Raw genomic sequence first — 17748 nt, 5'->3', positions numbered from 1 at the left:
AATATACACCAAATTTTTCTTTGTGATACCTGAGTCTAACACTGTATTGAAATTACTACTATTATGCACTATAATACTGCTTTTCTGTTCCATTTACAGTCCATGGTACTTCTGCTATACAGCCAGAGGCAGTATATCTTTGAATTTGACAAAAATGACAGACTATCCTCTGTTACAATGCCTAATGTGGCACGGCAGACATTGGAGACCTCCCGCTCAATTGGCTACTACAGAAATACCTACCGGCCTCCTGAAGGAAACGCATCAGTGCTCCAAGACTACAGTGAGGACGGCCAGTTACTACAGACCACCTATCTGGGCACAGGCCGCAGGGTCATTTACAAATATGGAAAGCTTTCCAAGCTGCTGGAAATTCTGTATGACACCACACGTATCGGCTTCTCCTATGATGAGGTGGCAGGCATGTTGAAGACAGTCAACTTGCAGAGTGAGGGCTTCACATGCACCATCCGCTACCGTCAGATTGGCCCACTGATCGACAGGCAGATTTTCAGATTCAGTGAAGACGGTATGGTCAACGCCAGGTTTGACTATGTCTACGACAACAGTTTCCGAGTGACGAGTATGCAGGCTGTCATAAATGAAACACCACTACCAATTGACTTGTATCGCTATGATGATGTGTCTGGAAAAACAGAGCAGTTTGGTAAATTTGGAGTAATCTATTATGACATTAATCAAATAATCACTACAGCGGTGATGACCCATACCAAACACTTTGATGCCTATGGACGGGTGAAGGAGGTCCAGTATGAAATCTTTCGCTCACTCATGTACTGGATGATGGTGCAATATGACAATATGGGCAGAGTGGTGGCCAAGGAACTGAAGGTTGGGCCTTATGCCAACACCACACGATACACATATGAGTATGACGCCGATGGTCAACTCCAGGTGGTATCCATCAATGACAAACCTTTGTGGAGGTACAGCTATGACCTAAATGGCAACTTACACCTTCTCAGCCCAGGAAACAGTGCACGCCTCACCCCGCTACGCTATGATATCAGAGACTGCATTACTCGTTTGGGAGATGTCCAGTACAAGATGGATGAGGATGGCTTTCTCAAGCAGAGGGGGAACGACTACTTTGAGTACAACTCAGCCGGCTTACTGGTTAAGGTGTATAACAAAGTGAATGGCTGGAGCATCAAATATCGTTATGATGGCCTGGGAAGGAGGGTATCCAGCAGAAACAGCATGAGCCACTACCTGCAGTTCTTCTATGCTGATTTATCCAGCCCCACTCGGGTCACCCATATGTACAATCACTCCAGCTCTGAGATCACATCACTATATTATGACCTACAGGGTCACCTGTTTGCCATGGAGATAAGCAGTGGGGATGAGTTTTATGTGGCCTGTGATAACATTGGTACTCCTCTGGCTGTGTTCAGTGGCTCAGGCTTAATGATAAAGCAAATCCTTCATACAGCTTTTGGAGAGGTCTACCTTGACACCAACCCCAGCCTCCAACTCATAATTGGCTACCGTGGAGGCTTGTATGAGCCTCTCAGTAGACTGGTCCACATGGGCAAACGGGACTACGATGTCCTTGCTGGCCGCTGGACAACACCCGACCATGAGATATGGAAACGCCTAAACAGCAACCGCATCGTGCCATTCAACTTGTACATGTTCAAGAATAACAATCCTCTCAGCAACAATGAAGAGATAAAATGCTATATGACTGGTAAGTTCACTTAATAAACTTCTATATAACAGAGCTCAAACTTAAAGACAGAAGATAATCTCATATTCTTAATACGTAGAGAAAGAGGGGGAAAGTTTCAAAAATCACTAGATACAAAAATACTAGATACAAATGCTATTATCTTCAAATAAGCAAGTTGCAAAGACAAAATTAAGATTTTCTATCAAGAATACTGTAAGCTGCAAGACGAGTAAACATAAATCATAATCAAAATATTACAACAATTATTTTGTTGTTGTTTAGTAAGTAAATAACTTTACACTTTACAGATATATAGGGAGTCCCTCCTGTATAATAAATGGTGCATACATTGACTTTTTTTATTGTGCTAGGATTACTAGTGAGTGGTGGGAAAGATGTGGTACATTAACCCTGTGAAACCACTGCTGTTTGCATTTCAGCAAACAATGCTTATTTCAGGTTTTCAAATTTGGTATGTTTTTATTTTAAGCAAGCTACAAATGGAAGAGCAAACGCTGCCAAAATTAAATTGAAAAGCAATGTACTATAGAGGCTTTTAAGAGCTTCCTCAATGGGATGCTAAGGTTGTTTTTCTGCTCTGGTACCCAGTGGATATCGTTTTGAAAGTACTCAAAGAGACCAATGTCATACAGCAAAGCCCCCTCTGTTGTTTAACACTCTGAACCTTTCCAAGAAATATCACATAATTTTGTTTTGCCTTGTGGTAGGAGGAGGTAAATGGCAGTGAAAGCACCCCAGTGGAGAAGGAAAACACAATAGTTCCATAGAAACCTTAGTCAGCACCAGATGAGTCAACCTTCTTTGGCTAGAAGGAAAAAAAAACATTGATAAGTAGATTCGATGAATGCTCTGTATCTGAATTCAACCAGAGCTCATTCACAAATGGGTTGATTCATTTTCTAGTATATTTGCCTTGTACTTGCTTAATAGTATTTGTCCCGGAAATACAGTGTGCCCTAGCTCATTCCTCGTGGGTAATGCATCGAAAGAACCACACGCGATTAACGAATTCCGCAATAGAACGACAAACTATCTTATTATTTACAGTAATTTAAACGTTTATGAATCCTCCCCATATTGACATTAAACCACCTTCTATCTGTATTACCTTTTCCCACACTCTGATAGAATGTTTAAATCACTTTTGTGTCTCACGTATGTTCCTTGAGTCAAAGACTCAAGGAACATAGCGCACTTCCGGATGTAATCATGCAATAGAATGCAAGTACGGTATCACGTGATTGCCAACCAAAAATCCGCGATGAGGTGAAGTCACGAGGGTTGATGCACGAATGCCCAAGGGCGCACTGTAATATCGTAACGCCCTTTGTTCAATTTTATTTATGTTGACCCTAATGACCCCATTGGGTTCTAGGCTGTTATTCTTTTTTGTTCAACAAAGAAATGTATTGGCTTGCCAAACAGAAAGGCATTCAGCCTTACTGTCCACTATATAGGACTGACTGACATTTGAATGGCACACAGATTGCAAGATATACTACAGTAGGCCTACCTCAGTTGTGATTGATGGCAGTGACATTTCCATTTCTTTCACTAAATAATCATGGCCCATCCATTGTCATCAAGCTAATTCTTATTTAAAAACCAAATATGATGTGACCAAATATTCTACCCATGTGTCATAGAAGTGATTCTACTTTCCATACCAAACACATTGGAAAAAAATGGAGCTAACAACACAAACAGCCATTGCCTACGAGCATGTCTGTAGCTTTCTCTGGATGATCACAATTATTGACCCCTTATTATTGAGGCCAAAAGCAAACCCTTTAAGCACATAGCTGGTGACTGTTATTAGATAAATTGCATTACCTTGATTAAATGAGTTTGAATCCATGCAAAGGTTTTGCAGCATCTTATAAGTATTGCATTAGAAACATCAAAGATGAAATTGAAGTTTTTAATTGTCAAAATCTGACGATACTCTCAAATGTCAGTTAGGTTTTATGGGATCCAGTGTCATCAGTGGAAGAGTGAAAATTAAATAGAAAGGTCAAATTCATAGAGAAAGGAGGCAGCCTCTTCACTTCTAAATTTGAAAAGCATGTTGTTGTGGGCTTTTTTTGTTTCTCTTTTTTAATGACTTGATCCTTCCTCTGCAGATGTTAACAGCTGGTTGATAACGTTTGGCTTCCAACTGTACAACGTCATCCCCGGGTATCGCAAACCAAATACAGAATCCATGGAACCATCATACGAGTTAGTCAGCACCCAGATCAAGACACAGGAGTGGGACAGCACCAAGGTAAACTTATCACCCATCCTACTTCTTACCTTACCATTTTTCACTTTATTACATCCCGCTTCAAAGCGATGATGTATTGTAATTGTCAGCATACGTGTGTTCGTTTGTTCGTCCATGTGTTCGTCCATTCGTATGTCCACCAAATATCTTGACAACCATTGCAGATAGAAAGAAAGTAAATTTTTTGCCAAATCAAACATGCGAATCAAACCTATGACTTCCATACCGGATCGGTCGAGGCCCGGGTTAACAACGACCGCCATCGGTGCTGTTGACCTACAGGGTACCGGTGGAAATTGGACTACTGTTAGTCAAAGAAGGAGGGGAGGAAAGTGTTCGTATGAAGAGAGAGAAGAGGAACGCCAAGAGTATAGGACTGAGAGTAGGGACGTTGAATGTTGGAACTATGACAGGAAAAGGTAGAGAGGTGGTTGACATGATGCAGAGAAGGAAGGTAGACATACTGTGTGTCCAGGAGACCAGGTGGAAAGGTAGCAAGGCTAGAAGTTTAGGAGCAGGGTTCAAGTTGTTCCATCATGTTGTAGATAGGGAAAGAAAAGGAGTAGGAGTTATCCTGAAAGAGGAGTGAAAACATGTAACAGATACATGTTCCAATTAGATTATTAAACAATAAATGAGAGTTGTGCATTACGTAAAAAACAAAGAATAAAGAATAATAATGATGGTCATTTACCTTTTAACTGCTGTCTTCATTGTTTTTTACCCTCTTTGGTTCATGCGCTTCTATCTCACCATGCCGAACAAGAGATTAAATTCCAGTCCTCCTTTTGAACTTCTCCAACCACCCACGCAATGCCTTAAACTCCTTAAACTTCCTTTTGTTTTAATAACGTGCCAATTGTAGATGCATTACGGCTATATTCTTTGGCGAGATCAACCAAACGCATCCCTTTTTCATGCTTTTCTATGATCTCTTGCTTTGTATGGACAAAAAAACTCTTTTCTTCGTCTTTTCTTTTCCTCTTTTCTCCGTCACTTTCTTGGGGTCCATAGCGAATACTCAAAAAGTTAATACAGTATATTTGCGCAAAACTCTCAGAACACCTCACGGGTCGAGAGCTGAATGACGAGGACACTGCATAAACACCGATCTAGCTCCACACAGAGGTCCCTCTTAGCCAATGGGATGCCAGGAAGATACTATGTAATAGCCAATGGCAGCGCAGCTATGAGAATGGTGCGTTCAGGAACCTGTGGGAGCTGCAAGTATCAGCTGATACTGTATTTTTACCTTACGTAAGTCGAAATTTCTTTCGTAACTAGAGGTAATATTTTCCTGCTGAGAAAATGGAAGTATGGCAGTGTCTAGGAGAGGTGGGAGTAGAGTTTCAACAGGATCTTAGATAGTGAGAAGATGCCTGAGAAATGGAGAAGGAGAAGTGGTGCCCATTTTTAAGAACAAGGGAGATGTGCAGAGTTGTGGCAACTACAGAGGAATAAAGCTGATGAGCCATACAATGAAGTTATGGGAGAGAGTAGTGGAAGCTAGACTAAGGGCAGAAGTGAGCATTTGTGAGCAGCAGTATGGTTTCATGCCAAAAAAGAGTACTACAGATACAGTATTTGCTTTGAGGATGTTGATAGAGAAGTACAGAGAAGGCCAAACGGAGCTGCATTGTGTTTTTGTAGATCTGGAGAAAGCTTATGACAGGGTGCTCAGAGAGGAACTGTGCTATTGTATGAGGAAGTTTGGAGTGGCAGAGAAGTATGTTAGAGCGGTGCAGGACATGTATGAGGACTGTATGACAGTGGTGAGGTGTGCTGTAGGTGTGACAGAGGAGTTCAAGGTGGAGGTGGGACTGCATCGGGGATCAGCTCTGAGCCCCTTCTTGTTTGCTATGGTGATGGACAGGCTGACAGACGAGGTTAGACAGGAATCTCCATGGACTATGATGTTTGCAGATGACATTGTGATCTGCAGTGAGAGCAGGGAACAGGTGGAGGAGAAGCTAGAGGTGGAGGTTTGTCCTGGAAAGGAGAGGAATGAAGGTTAGCCGCAGTAAGACAGAGTACATGTATGTGAATGAGAGGGACCCAAGTGGAAGAGTGAGGTTACAGGGAGAAGAGATCAAGAAGGTGGAGGATTTTAAGTACTTAGGGTCAACAGTCCAGAGCAATGGAGAGTCTGGAAAAGAGGTGAAGAAGCGTGTACAGGCAGGATGGAATGGGTGGAGAAAAGTGTCAGGTGTGATGTGTGATAGAAGAGTTTCAGCTAAAATGAAAGGAAAGGTCTACAAAACTGTGGTGAGACCAGCGATGTTGTTTGGTCTAGAGACAGTGTCACTGAGGAAAAGACAGGAGGCAGAGATGGAAGTAGCAGAGATGAAGATGCTGATGAAGATACTGAAGATGGTCCCTCTTAGCCAATGGGATGCCAGGAAGATACTAGGTAATAGCCAATGGCAGAGCAGCTATGAGAATGGTGCGTTCAGGAACCTGTGGGAGCTGCGAGTATCAGCCGATACTGTATTTTTACCTTCCTGGTCACTTCCTGGTCACTCTTTGGGAGTGACCAGGAAGGATAGGATCAGGAATGAGTACATCTGGGGGACAGCACATGTTAGAGGTTTTAGAGATAAAGTCAGAGAGGCCAGACTGAGATGGTTTGGACATGTCCAGAGGAGAGATAGTGAATATATTGGTAGAAGGATGCTGAGCCAGGCAGGAGTCCTAGAGGAAGACCAAAGAGGAGGTTTATGGATGTAATGAAAGAGGACATGAAGGTAGTTGGTGTGAGAGAAGAGGATGCAGAAGACGGGGTTAGATGGAGGCAACTGATTCGCTGTCGCGACCCCTGAAGGGAAAAGCCAAAAGGACAAGAAGAAGATTGCAGATAGAAAGATGAAACAAAAAGCACATTACTCGGGGATGAAAATGAGATGATGACATTCACCTTGACAAAACTAGGTCAAGGTCAAATTTCAACTTCCTTTACACTCAGGATATGGCACTCTGTGACTGCCTTGTTTTACTCTGAATTCTTCGTCTCTAGCATCATTATCAAATAAGTCATTATCTGTGTAGCCAGACTCCCAGAAGAGCTACCCGCTATCATGGAAAAAAATAATAGGCCAGGTCTTTGCCCTTAGTCTTCATCTTGGGGAGCAGGGTCAGGCTAAACAGCTCTTGTAATTGTCCTGCCATTAGGGAGAATCACTTTCCCTCCACCACTGGCCATTGATTTCATCTCAATCTTACACCGTTAGCTAAGGTCTGAGAAGTAGTAGACATGCTTTGATTCCCACATTTATCAGTCCCTTTAAGATGCCTCCAGCTCACCCTGAATTATTAAAGAGGCCACTGTTGTCCTGAGTTTTGGTTACAGCTAGGCCGCCACCCATCAGGAGGCCAGCTTTATATTGAGCGATACTTTGGCTGCTCGCATAATACAGTGGATATCTGTTGTCATACAATTTGTATTTGTAAGTTTAAGAGCTACTGAGATGATACAATACAGGGTTATCTAAATTTGTAGCCTCTTGTCCAACAAAAGGGTTGTACTACAATAAAAGATTAACAGGTTAGCGCAATATGTTGAGCCTTAAGTCCAAGTTCTATGTAAAATGTGTCTGCCTTTTAAGCTCCATTGATCAGCCTTGGAAAGGTGTTGTACATCTAACATCACCAGGAGGACATAAAATTCTTAGAAATATCTTACATAAATACTTTTCCTTTTCCCTAGGACCAACATAAATTTTTACTTAGGGAATACATTATTAGGGGATGTTTGCTGATGTGTCCAAGGCTGTGTAATTACAGCAAAGCAGCACAAGCTGTATCCTATATATTGCATTGTTTTTTGTCTCTTTACACCGTGGAACAATGCATACATTTGATCAAAAATGCAGAAAATATTTTCCCCTTTTGCTTCAGGCATAACGGGGGAAAAAAGGGAAGTACAACAAATGGAATCTTGTTCTCTCCGTGTCTGCGTGGGTTCTCTCTGGTTTGTCCGACTTCCTCCCACCTCCAAAAACATTCAGCTTGGCTGAATTGCTGATACCAAATTGCCCGCACATGTGAGTGTGTGCGTGGTTGTATATTTACGTGTGTCTCTGCGGTGCACTGGTGTCACTGGATTATGCACCCGAGTGTACCCTGCCCCATACCCCCAGTCAGCTAGGATAGGCTCCAGCATCCCGAGACCCGCGACAGCAGATGAATCGAATATTTGACGATGAATGAATGAATGAACAAATGGAACCTGCATAATAAGTAATTGTTTGTATTGTGTAATTTTTGAGTCTGTACACTAAGGACAAGCTTATTGGCAGGAAAGCCTGAATGTTTACTTCATCCAGCTTAAGGCTGGATCTTAGTGGAATGACAAAATTATCATCTGCACTGAATTCAAGCTCCAAGGACGTGCTTATGATGCTCAAGCATTTCTGGCACCCTTAAACAGAAGAGAAATTTCATTTTTGGGGAGATGTGGCACTAGCTTCTCCATCTCCAGCCATCATGGTACGCATGACACCAACTCCACTCATGTCATTGCATCGCTTTTCAGGCACTGCCAGCCTCTTCTCCTAAGTATGTCTCACAGACACTTTTCAGAGATTACTATCTCAGAAAAGTACTGTTGTTTATCAAACCCTGTAGTGGGATGATTAATGCTGAAATGTGATCTTAGATATATTTCGTCACATCATTCATACTCATACTCTTCTACCCACAAATGGACACACTATCTCACCTAGGTTTTGCGGGCTCAAAAAAAAGCATATCTGAATTAGCAACATATCATATGGTTTAGTGCAAGATGTATGGTCACTGTTGAATCGATAGTACCAAACATTGTCTATAAGCACTGAATTAACATCTGCAACCAAGTGCATGTCATGATCCTGTGTTTTATGTCTATGTATTGTGTTTTCATATAGTAGACTGAATATTATATGAGTATCACATATTCACACCTGGTAATATTAATTACACATGAACAAAGAATTCCCTTATTGGTCTCTTTAAATGAACTGTTCCTCCACTTCCTAGTGAAACAGTGAAGTGTCCAACGATAAAGTTTTGTTTCTGCAGAAGCCATTGAACAGAGGATAGAAAAAAATCAATTTCTAAAAAAAAAAAGGTTTTTATATTGCACATAACACATCATCTGCACTTCTTTTTTAAGGAAAATTCTCAAGTGAAGGACTGCATGATAGTATTATTGGATTTAAATGGCATGAACAACATAAATACAGTGTAAGCCTCTGCATTTTTTTATTTTTTTTTACATTTTCAGTTACTTGCCCAACCCTAGATGTCAGGGAAGGAACAATAAAGCTATCAGAATCATAAATGAAATATTTTCAGATAGCTTTACAATGGATAGGCTACATTCTGATGTTCAAATAATGGTGCCCACACATCTGCACTGCAGTATGTTGCCACATCACTCGATTTAATATGCAAAAACACACCTCCAATTCTTCATATAAATGCAAATGGATCTTTGCACTTCTCCAATCTTTTCATTCTTCAGTGCACCTTTCCAAAGGTGCTACATTCATCCATTCACACATATATTCGTACAGTGATAGGAGAGGCTGACATGTAAGTAAGAAATATGCTCATTCAAAAGCACTTCCTGTTCACAGTATTTCTATATATACATTGCACCAAACTCGGCACAGAGCAGGACTCAAACCCGGACCCGCTGTGTTGTGCAGCGAAAGCGCTACCCAGTGCGCCACCGTGCCGCCCTGTGCGGAGTTTGCATGTTCTCTTTGTGTCTACATGGGTTGTCTCTGGGTTCTCCGGCTTCCGGCTTCAGGTTAATTGGCCGGTCCCAAATTGTCCATAGGGGTGAGTCTGTTTGTGCGTGGTTGTCCGTCTTTGTGTGTAGCGCACTGGCGTCATGCCCGGAGTGTCCCCTGCCTCACGTCCTATGCCAGCTGGGACAGGTTCCAGCTCCCCGTGACCCGCTACGGCGGACAAAGCGGTAGAAAATGAATGAATGAACATTGTACCAATAATAATAATAGGAATAATAATAAGGCAGTCACAGACTGCAACATCCCGCGACACCTCTGAATCCAAAATTTTACCTTGACGTGCTTGCATAGGTCAAAGAACATAATAAACTATAATAACTGCAATCCCAGTTATGTTCTCATTTAGCGTAAACCAGCGGTCCCCAAGTTTTTGTGCGCCACGGACCGGTTTCATCTAAGGCAATATTTTCACAGTCTGGCCTTCATTTGCTCGATAATCATTGATGACGCCAGGACAACTGTAGTCTAATAATAAATAATCCGCACTGGTTTTATGTAACATGCAGACATGAACCATTTTTCATTATAAACAACCTTTGTTTCATAAAGTGATAATCAACATCTCTGCAAATGAAATACTCGTGACGGCACCAATTAAGTGTTATTTTGAAATATAGTGACTTACAAACAGTACATTCAACGTAGGAGAAATACTGATCATTTCCAATAAAAGGGTGAACAAGTCAATAAAATAATAATAATTATAATTTTGAAAATTAGTGGTTGGGGACCGCTTATCTAGGGGTAACGGGAGACAATGACACCTGAAGTGTGTTCCGGACGTCGGGTCTACTCCGCAGATTGGTTTCTTCGCGGTCACTGCAGAAAATCCTTCTTCACAAAGATAGGAGGATGGAAATAGAACCAGGGTTTGTGATACTTTGTGGGCGATCTCAGGATAATTTACCTCCATTTTAATCCAGAACACTGGCGCAATTGTGGGTGCTTAATTTTATGGGTAATGGCTGGTAACCTGTCACGTGACCGAGACTTGTCAAGCGGGACAGACACACGCATACGTCTGTGCGTCATTCCGCACAGAAGTCACTATTTAAAATATAACGTCTTTAGACTGGTAATCAATAAAAAAAAGAAAGTCAAACTTTCTGCGCCGCCTGGTACCTAATGTCCCAGGTCGCGACCCGGTTGTTGGGGACCACTAACATAGACGGATGTGATAGAGAATCGGGTAATTTTTCAAAATAAAATATCTTTCAGAGTCTGAAATGCATAAAACGGAAGTAATGTAATTTTTTTTTTTTTCTGTGTGGCCCGGTACCAAATGACTCACGTACCAGTACCGGTCCGCGGCCCGGTGATTGGGGACCCCTGGCGTATACCACTTTGGAGAGGTTACTGTCAAAGCCCCCTGGGTTTGACTTGTGTGTGCTGCTTGTGCCTGACACTCCACTCAAATTTTCTGAGCTCAGCCAAGGTGCCTATCTACAAAGGAGTTGCAGCAGGAGAAATATTGAGTTGAATCCAAAGACACCCAGTCATTTCCATTTCAAAGCTCTAAGATTATATGTCTTGGAATAGTGCTGTAGATTAAAAAGAATAAATCAGCAGACATGCAGTTGCAATTCTGACTAAATCGGTCGTCACTTTGGAACTCCTTATTTCAAATGCCAGAAAATCATTGATAAAGTGGCAGTTTTAGTACAACTGTTTTTTTCTTCTCTAAAACATCAATTTTTTAACTGGTTTGGGGGCGACACGGTGGCGCAGTGGGTAGCGCTGTCACCGCACAGCAAGGTAACTTGCAAGGTAACTTGCTGTGCGGAGTCTGAATGTTCTCCCCATGTCTGGGTGGTTTCTCTCCGGGTTCTTCAGCTTCCTCCCACCTCCAAAAACACGCATTTCAGGTTAATTGGCCGTTCCAAATTCCCCATAGTGTGTGAGTGTGAGCGTGCATGGTTGTCTGTCTTTGTGTGACTCCACGGCACACTGGCGTCACACCCAGAGTTTTACCCGCCTCACGTCCTAAGACAGTTGGGATAGGCTCCGGCTCCCCGTGACCAAGTAGGGTGGATAAAGCGGTTCAGAAAATGAATGAATGTATAACTGGTTTAGAATCACACAATTGGCAAGATTAGATTTTGTTCTTACCCATCATTTTTTTAAGAGTAACCCTACCACTGCACTCCAAGATTTTAGGTTTATAAGCAATTCTTCAAAGCATACCTAGATTAAATAATAGAAATGATGCAATAACATTGAACATTGAACATTGAAATAATTTGTCTTTAACTTGTATACAAGAGGAGACAATAATTTACTTGTGAACACCAGGTTGATCATCACTACATATGACCAAATATGCCTGATTAAAATGTTTTTCACAGGTTTGCTTTAAAATAGAAAATTATGCTTCCCCTTCTCTCCCCTTCTCTCCCTTTTCATTTAAGCCACTATTTGGCCATGCTGCTGAATCTGCACACAGATTGAAAAATGCTGTGAGAGGGCAGACAAATGAGGTTTGTGCTGCACAGGGCTTGATCTCTCAGTCTGAGTTGTGCTGGAGGCTGATTGAATTCCATGCTATGTGAACGATGCCTCTCTGGGTTTGTCCCGAGAGTTTGTGTTAGTGAAGCGGAGGACATTGCCCCTTTCCCCCACCACTCCTGGGACAGCTGACCTGATCACACTGTTGGCAGAGTAAACAAACATGGAGTGGCATGGTGTGAAGTGTCCCCTTAGGCCATAACTCCTGAGGGGACCAACAACACAGCTGACCCCTCCCATCATACCCTCCCTCTTTGTACAGAATCTGATGCTGTGTCAAATGAGAGAGCTGGCAAATCAGCTTGTCACTGTTGCCTGCTCCATGTTCCTAAGTCCCACCCAATCCCTAGCCTGTAGCCAAAGGTTGTTGTTGGTTTTTCTTCTTTATTTGTTTAGTCTAGATTTCTTGTCACCTTAATATATTAGTGTCTTTCTTTAACACAAAGGCAGAATTAATCTACTGTACATTTAAAACATGACAAAATGCAGAGGTGAACACATTTATCAAACCATTGTATGCATATATACTGTATGTGCAAGAAAGTCAATTAAGGGATATTATTGATATACACTTCTTGTTCAGAGGAAAAACAGACAAAAATTCAGTGTCTAGATGGCTGCTACAAGGGCTGTGTGACTAAACATTGTCTTTCCATTGCAGTCTTTGCTGGGTGTTCAGTGTGAAGTCCAGAGGCAGCTGAAAGCCTTTGTGAAGCTGGAGCGTTTTGGCCAAATCTACAGAGCCAAAAGTGCTGGATGTCCTCAAACAGAAGATGACAAGTTCTTTGCTTCTATGGGCTCCATATTTGGCAGGGGAGTGAAATTTGCCATCCGGGATGGTCGCATCACCACTGACATCATCAGCTTAGCCAACGAGGATGGACGACGCATGGCTGCTGTTCTGAACAGTGCATTCTACCTTGAAGACCTCCACTTCACAATCATTGGAGTGGACACGCACTACTTTGTAAAACTGGGCTCAGTAGAGGGAGACCTGTCCCTCATTGGCATGACGGTGGGCCGGCGGACCCTCGAGACTGGCGTCAATGTCACAGTGTCCCAAGTCAACACTGTTCTCAATGGCAGGACTAGGCGCATCACTGACATCCAGCTGCAGTATGGTGCGCTGTGTCTGAATGCACGTTATGGCAGCAGTGTGGATGAGGAGAAAGCTCGTGTGTTGGAGCTGGCACGCCAGAGAGCAGTCGCCCAGGCATGGGCTCGGGAGCGCCAGAGACTGAGGGACGGAGAGGAGGGCTTGCGGACCTGGACTGAAGGAGAGAAGCAACAGCTCCTGGGCACGGGGAAGGTGCAGGGCTATGACGGATACTACGTGGTTTCAGTTGACCAGTACCCTGAGCTGGCAGACAGTGTCAACAACATTCATTTCATGAGACAGAGCGAAATGGGCCGAAGGTGACATGAACACGTGGCTCTGGAGTGACAGACTCAGACATACAACATGGGACTTCTTGCCAAAGACTGTTGTGTACATGACCACTTTTCTTTTTTCTTTGGCTGTGCTCAACTTGGTTTATAATATACTGTGAAAAAAGAGAAGAAAAAAAACATTGTTGCAATCAGTTGCACTGTATTGATAGAAGAGTGCCCTTCTCCTTTTAAAGATTCTTTTACAGTCTTTGCCCTCCAAGTGCGACTGCTACAGGATGAATATTCGCAATGTATGTGACTTACTTTTGTGACTCCATTTCCTTGTTCCTTTTGATGATTCTTTTCATAGGAATCCAAGAGGAGTATTGGTAATGCATTATGGTCACTGGCTCTCTCTGCTGCCAGACTTTCAGATTGTTATTCACAAGCTTGCTCCATTCTGCCTTTTCTGCAACTCAGCCAAGGAGATTCCTTCTCTTATAATCACTTCGTTTTATACTTGAAATCCTCATAGCCTCGGTTGTCCATTAATGATGTGAGAGATTTCTGTTGGCAGTAGAGCTCTTCATCAAAACCCGAGTTGAACTTGTCAAAGCACCTTCATTTGTGAGATATCTTGTAATTTGTGTTACAAGGATGGATACTCAATTGTGGTCTAAGCTTGGAAGGCTTCATTGCACTCAGATTGTGCATGTTGATGACCTTCTTGTGAACTAGATTATCAAGAAAACTGCTTAGTCTTAAATCTTAAAATATATGGTAAAGCCAACGAAGGGATATGAGGTCATTTTTTATTTTCATGTATTTTAATTTTTAAGTGGATTCTTTTTTTGTGAGGAAGAAAATGAAAACAGATGAAATTTTATATCTGACTGTGGTGACACAACTCCATTAAGAACATAGTGAAGAGCCAACCCTGTAAGAAAATACTGTGGCATTAATGTCTGTATTAAACAACAAATGGTATTTTAAAGGAATGGTTTTTAATTTCCCTTTATTATGTTTTATAAATAGCTACATGAATTAACAGTATAACAAATGTGAATTTTTAAAAAAATGTGAACTATTGTCCCTTTTATTGTTAATTGTTGTACTTGAACAATACTTAAGGGTGTTTCAACACAAACTATGAAAGGTGGTTTAGTTACTGTATTTTTCATAAGGCAAACTATGTTTTACTGATCTCAATTGCATATGAAAGACAGTGTTTGTTTATCAATGAGCTTAAGGCAGTATTTCTCACCATAATGTCCAATCAAATAAAGCTTTGGGTGAAAAGGTCTTTTGAAAGTCTACACTAAATATACCAATCAGTGGTACATAATACTTCAATATGCTGGTTGCTGAGATAGATAGGCCTCAGATTATGTGTGTGAAGTAAAAGATACAGAATGCCTTTGCCCTGAAGGGCTGTCCACAGGTAGGCATCGAAAGTGCTTACATTCTCCAGAATAGGGCTTCACTCCACCCCTTGGCTGGATAAAATGCATTGGAACAGTAGTTGTGTTAGTTCTTGTTCATAGACAAAAAGTCACCTATCCACATCAACCTTGGAAATATTTGATGTGGACACATTCTAGCTCCCATATGTCTCCACTCTCCTTAGTGGAGAATACAAAGGACAATTCAACTATTTGAAAATGTCATATGAAAGCTCGAGAGGCGTCAAGACTATTTTGGAAAATGTGATATTGGTATGACTTCTAGTACTTTTTGAACTATGCGAAGCCACAGCACACTGACTTTCTTGCCATTTCCCCACCAAAATATGAACTTGTTTGCATATGTAGGGGTGGTGGCAGCATGACTGAGTGTCTCGATCTGTACAAACATGCAAACGGCAAATTTTTGTTTGTTTTATTGGTTGGTTCAGTGATGGTTTTTTCCCAAAAAATATACGTGTTCAACATTATATGAATGAAGGATATTTGCATTGTGGAATATTGCACTCTGAAATGTTTTGTCATTAGCGTGTATCTTTTTTCTAAAGTGACAGATCCATTTTGAATTTTGGTTTGTTCTCAACACTGTGTTCCTTGCGCTTCTCTTTGGCCATGTTAATATGGAGACATCAAAGTAAGCTGTAAATAAAATGCAAATGTAGATACCTCTTAGAGCTACATCTGTGTAGGTAGGAAAAAAATAAAGGGAATATTTTGTGTTTATTTCATGTGTTTTTTTGTATGTATTGTATCATATTCTGTGATGCAGATAGCTATTTTCATATTGTAAAAACATTATTTTACATCAACTTTACTACAACACTTATATTTTAGCGTTTTACTTTTTAGTGTTTATCTAACATATAAATTAATTTTTTCTCTGCAAGCCATTCACAAAACATTTGTAAATCTAACACAAGCTTGAAATGAATATGGTAATGAAATATTGCACCATATTGTGTCATTATTTAGTTAAATACAAACTGCCACATGTTTAAATTCTAACTATTGAAATCACACTTAATGAAAATGTGGCTGGACTATCACCGTGTTTAGATTCATGTTTACATTAAATGTATTTTATAGTAGCAAGCTGCAAGGAATGCTGTACTGAACCTGGCTATTAATTAACCTGTCAAAGTTGAGGACCAGTTCTTCAATGTTACAAATCCGCCAGGAGACTGTTTTTAAGCTTGATAACATCGTTACAATGAGTAGAGCTCAGGGGCTAATCTTGTTAGTAGGTGAAGTGTTAGATGCCAATATGTGGTGATGGCAAGAGAGCCTGGAACATTTACTCTCATTACAGGTAGAGCTGTACATGTCCAGAAGAAAGCACCATGACCACAGCTCACTGTTCTGTTCTTCTCTGTTCATTTATGTGAGAGTAATAAACCAATGAGAGCTGGGAAGTCGTATATAAAACAAAACCTTTGTTTTCGCTTGTTTGACTAAACAAGATCGTTGTAAAATAAATTTAAGGTTTTTTTTTAACAGCTTTCATATATCTTGTACCTCCAGTCCCACACCAGTCCAGTAAAGAAAATTATTTTATTTGTTTTTATTTATTTGTTTGGGGGTCTTTTTTTTTAACGTTTTTTTCCTCACAGGGAACATAAAGTCCTGCTAGCAGAGCACTGGAGCAGAATGAATTCTGGTGCACAGAAGCAAAAATGTTATTTAGCCTGGAAGATAACAGTCCTTTGGTTCAAATCATAACTCCATAATCTCAACTCCTGTGGCAGTGAAAAAAAATGGTGGTGGAACCGGATCCCACCTCATCAGAGGATAAATATGTAGCTGATATCTATATAATATGATTAAAAGCACTCTTATGTAACATTTGATCTTTTTTGGAACTACAATAGCATTAATATTTGTTAACCATTGGACTACCAAAAAGCATTGATAAAAATTTTGCTGTCATTTGTGCTGCTGGACAGTTACAATGTTCTAATTGTGCTTTATACTGATAACAGATAGAGAGAGCAACAACTTAGACATTGAATCCCCCACGTGTCTGCGTGGGTTCTCTTCAGGTACTCCGGCTTCCTCCCACTTCCAAAAACATGCACTTAAGGTGCTTTGGGCTTCAAATGTGTATGTGTTTTTCATGTGTGTGTGTTTTTCTGCATACACCGATGTTGAGTGCGGAGTATTTCCTGCCATCCTGTATGTCTCTTTGGGAACTGTACAAAAATGAAACACTTATTACCTGTCTGTTTTGTCAGTGAGACCTTATCTGTATTAGAATTATATAACATTCAACTGCATTTATTTTCTTGACAATCAGTGATGGAGCTGACAAAAAACAACACCACTTTGCGTCACATTATTTAAATTTTATTCAAGTCTGACTGCCCTTGTTCAAGTTTTCCCAACAGCCATAAAATAACTTTGTGGTATGATGGTCCGCATCTGCTGTGTAGCCTGATAACACCATATGCCTGAACGGACAGGACCGCCTCAGATTTTGTCATTAATCATTCCGGTCGACTTTCCTTTCTGTACTATTTATGCAAATGCTGGACCAATCATAAAAGTTAATGGGGCAAGGAATGATAAACCAACTGGCCGTAGAGAAGTGAGGCTGAGTGAGGTTTAGGTTTCATTTCAACATCTACCTTGATG

General features: G+C 41.1%; 1 protein-coding gene across 1 annotated transcript in view; it reads left to right on the top strand.

Annotated features, from left to right (window-relative positions):
• The window catches only part of tenm4 (teneurin transmembrane protein 4), a 167993-nt gene extending 152092 nt beyond the window's left edge, over nucleotides 1–15901 (top strand). The window contains exons 28-30 of the mRNA XM_068317843.1: nucleotides 100–1714; nucleotides 3841–3983; nucleotides 12945–15901. Of these exons, the coding sequence (XP_068173944.1) occupies nucleotides 100–1714; nucleotides 3841–3983; nucleotides 12945–13703 (2517 nt within the window). The 3' untranslated portion in view covers nucleotides 13704–15901. The remainder of the gene's footprint in view (nucleotides 1–99; nucleotides 1715–3840; nucleotides 3984–12944) is intronic.
• Nucleotides 15902–17748: the final 1847 nt, after the last annotated feature.

The sequence above is a fragment of the Antennarius striatus genome, chromosome 6 (assembly GCF_040054535.1).
Source record: "Antennarius striatus isolate MH-2024 chromosome 6, ASM4005453v1, whole genome shotgun sequence".
NCBI lineage: Eukaryota > Metazoa > Chordata > Actinopteri > Lophiiformes > Antennariidae > Antennarius > Antennarius striatus.
This window is presented reverse-complemented; position numbering and strand designations above follow the sequence as displayed.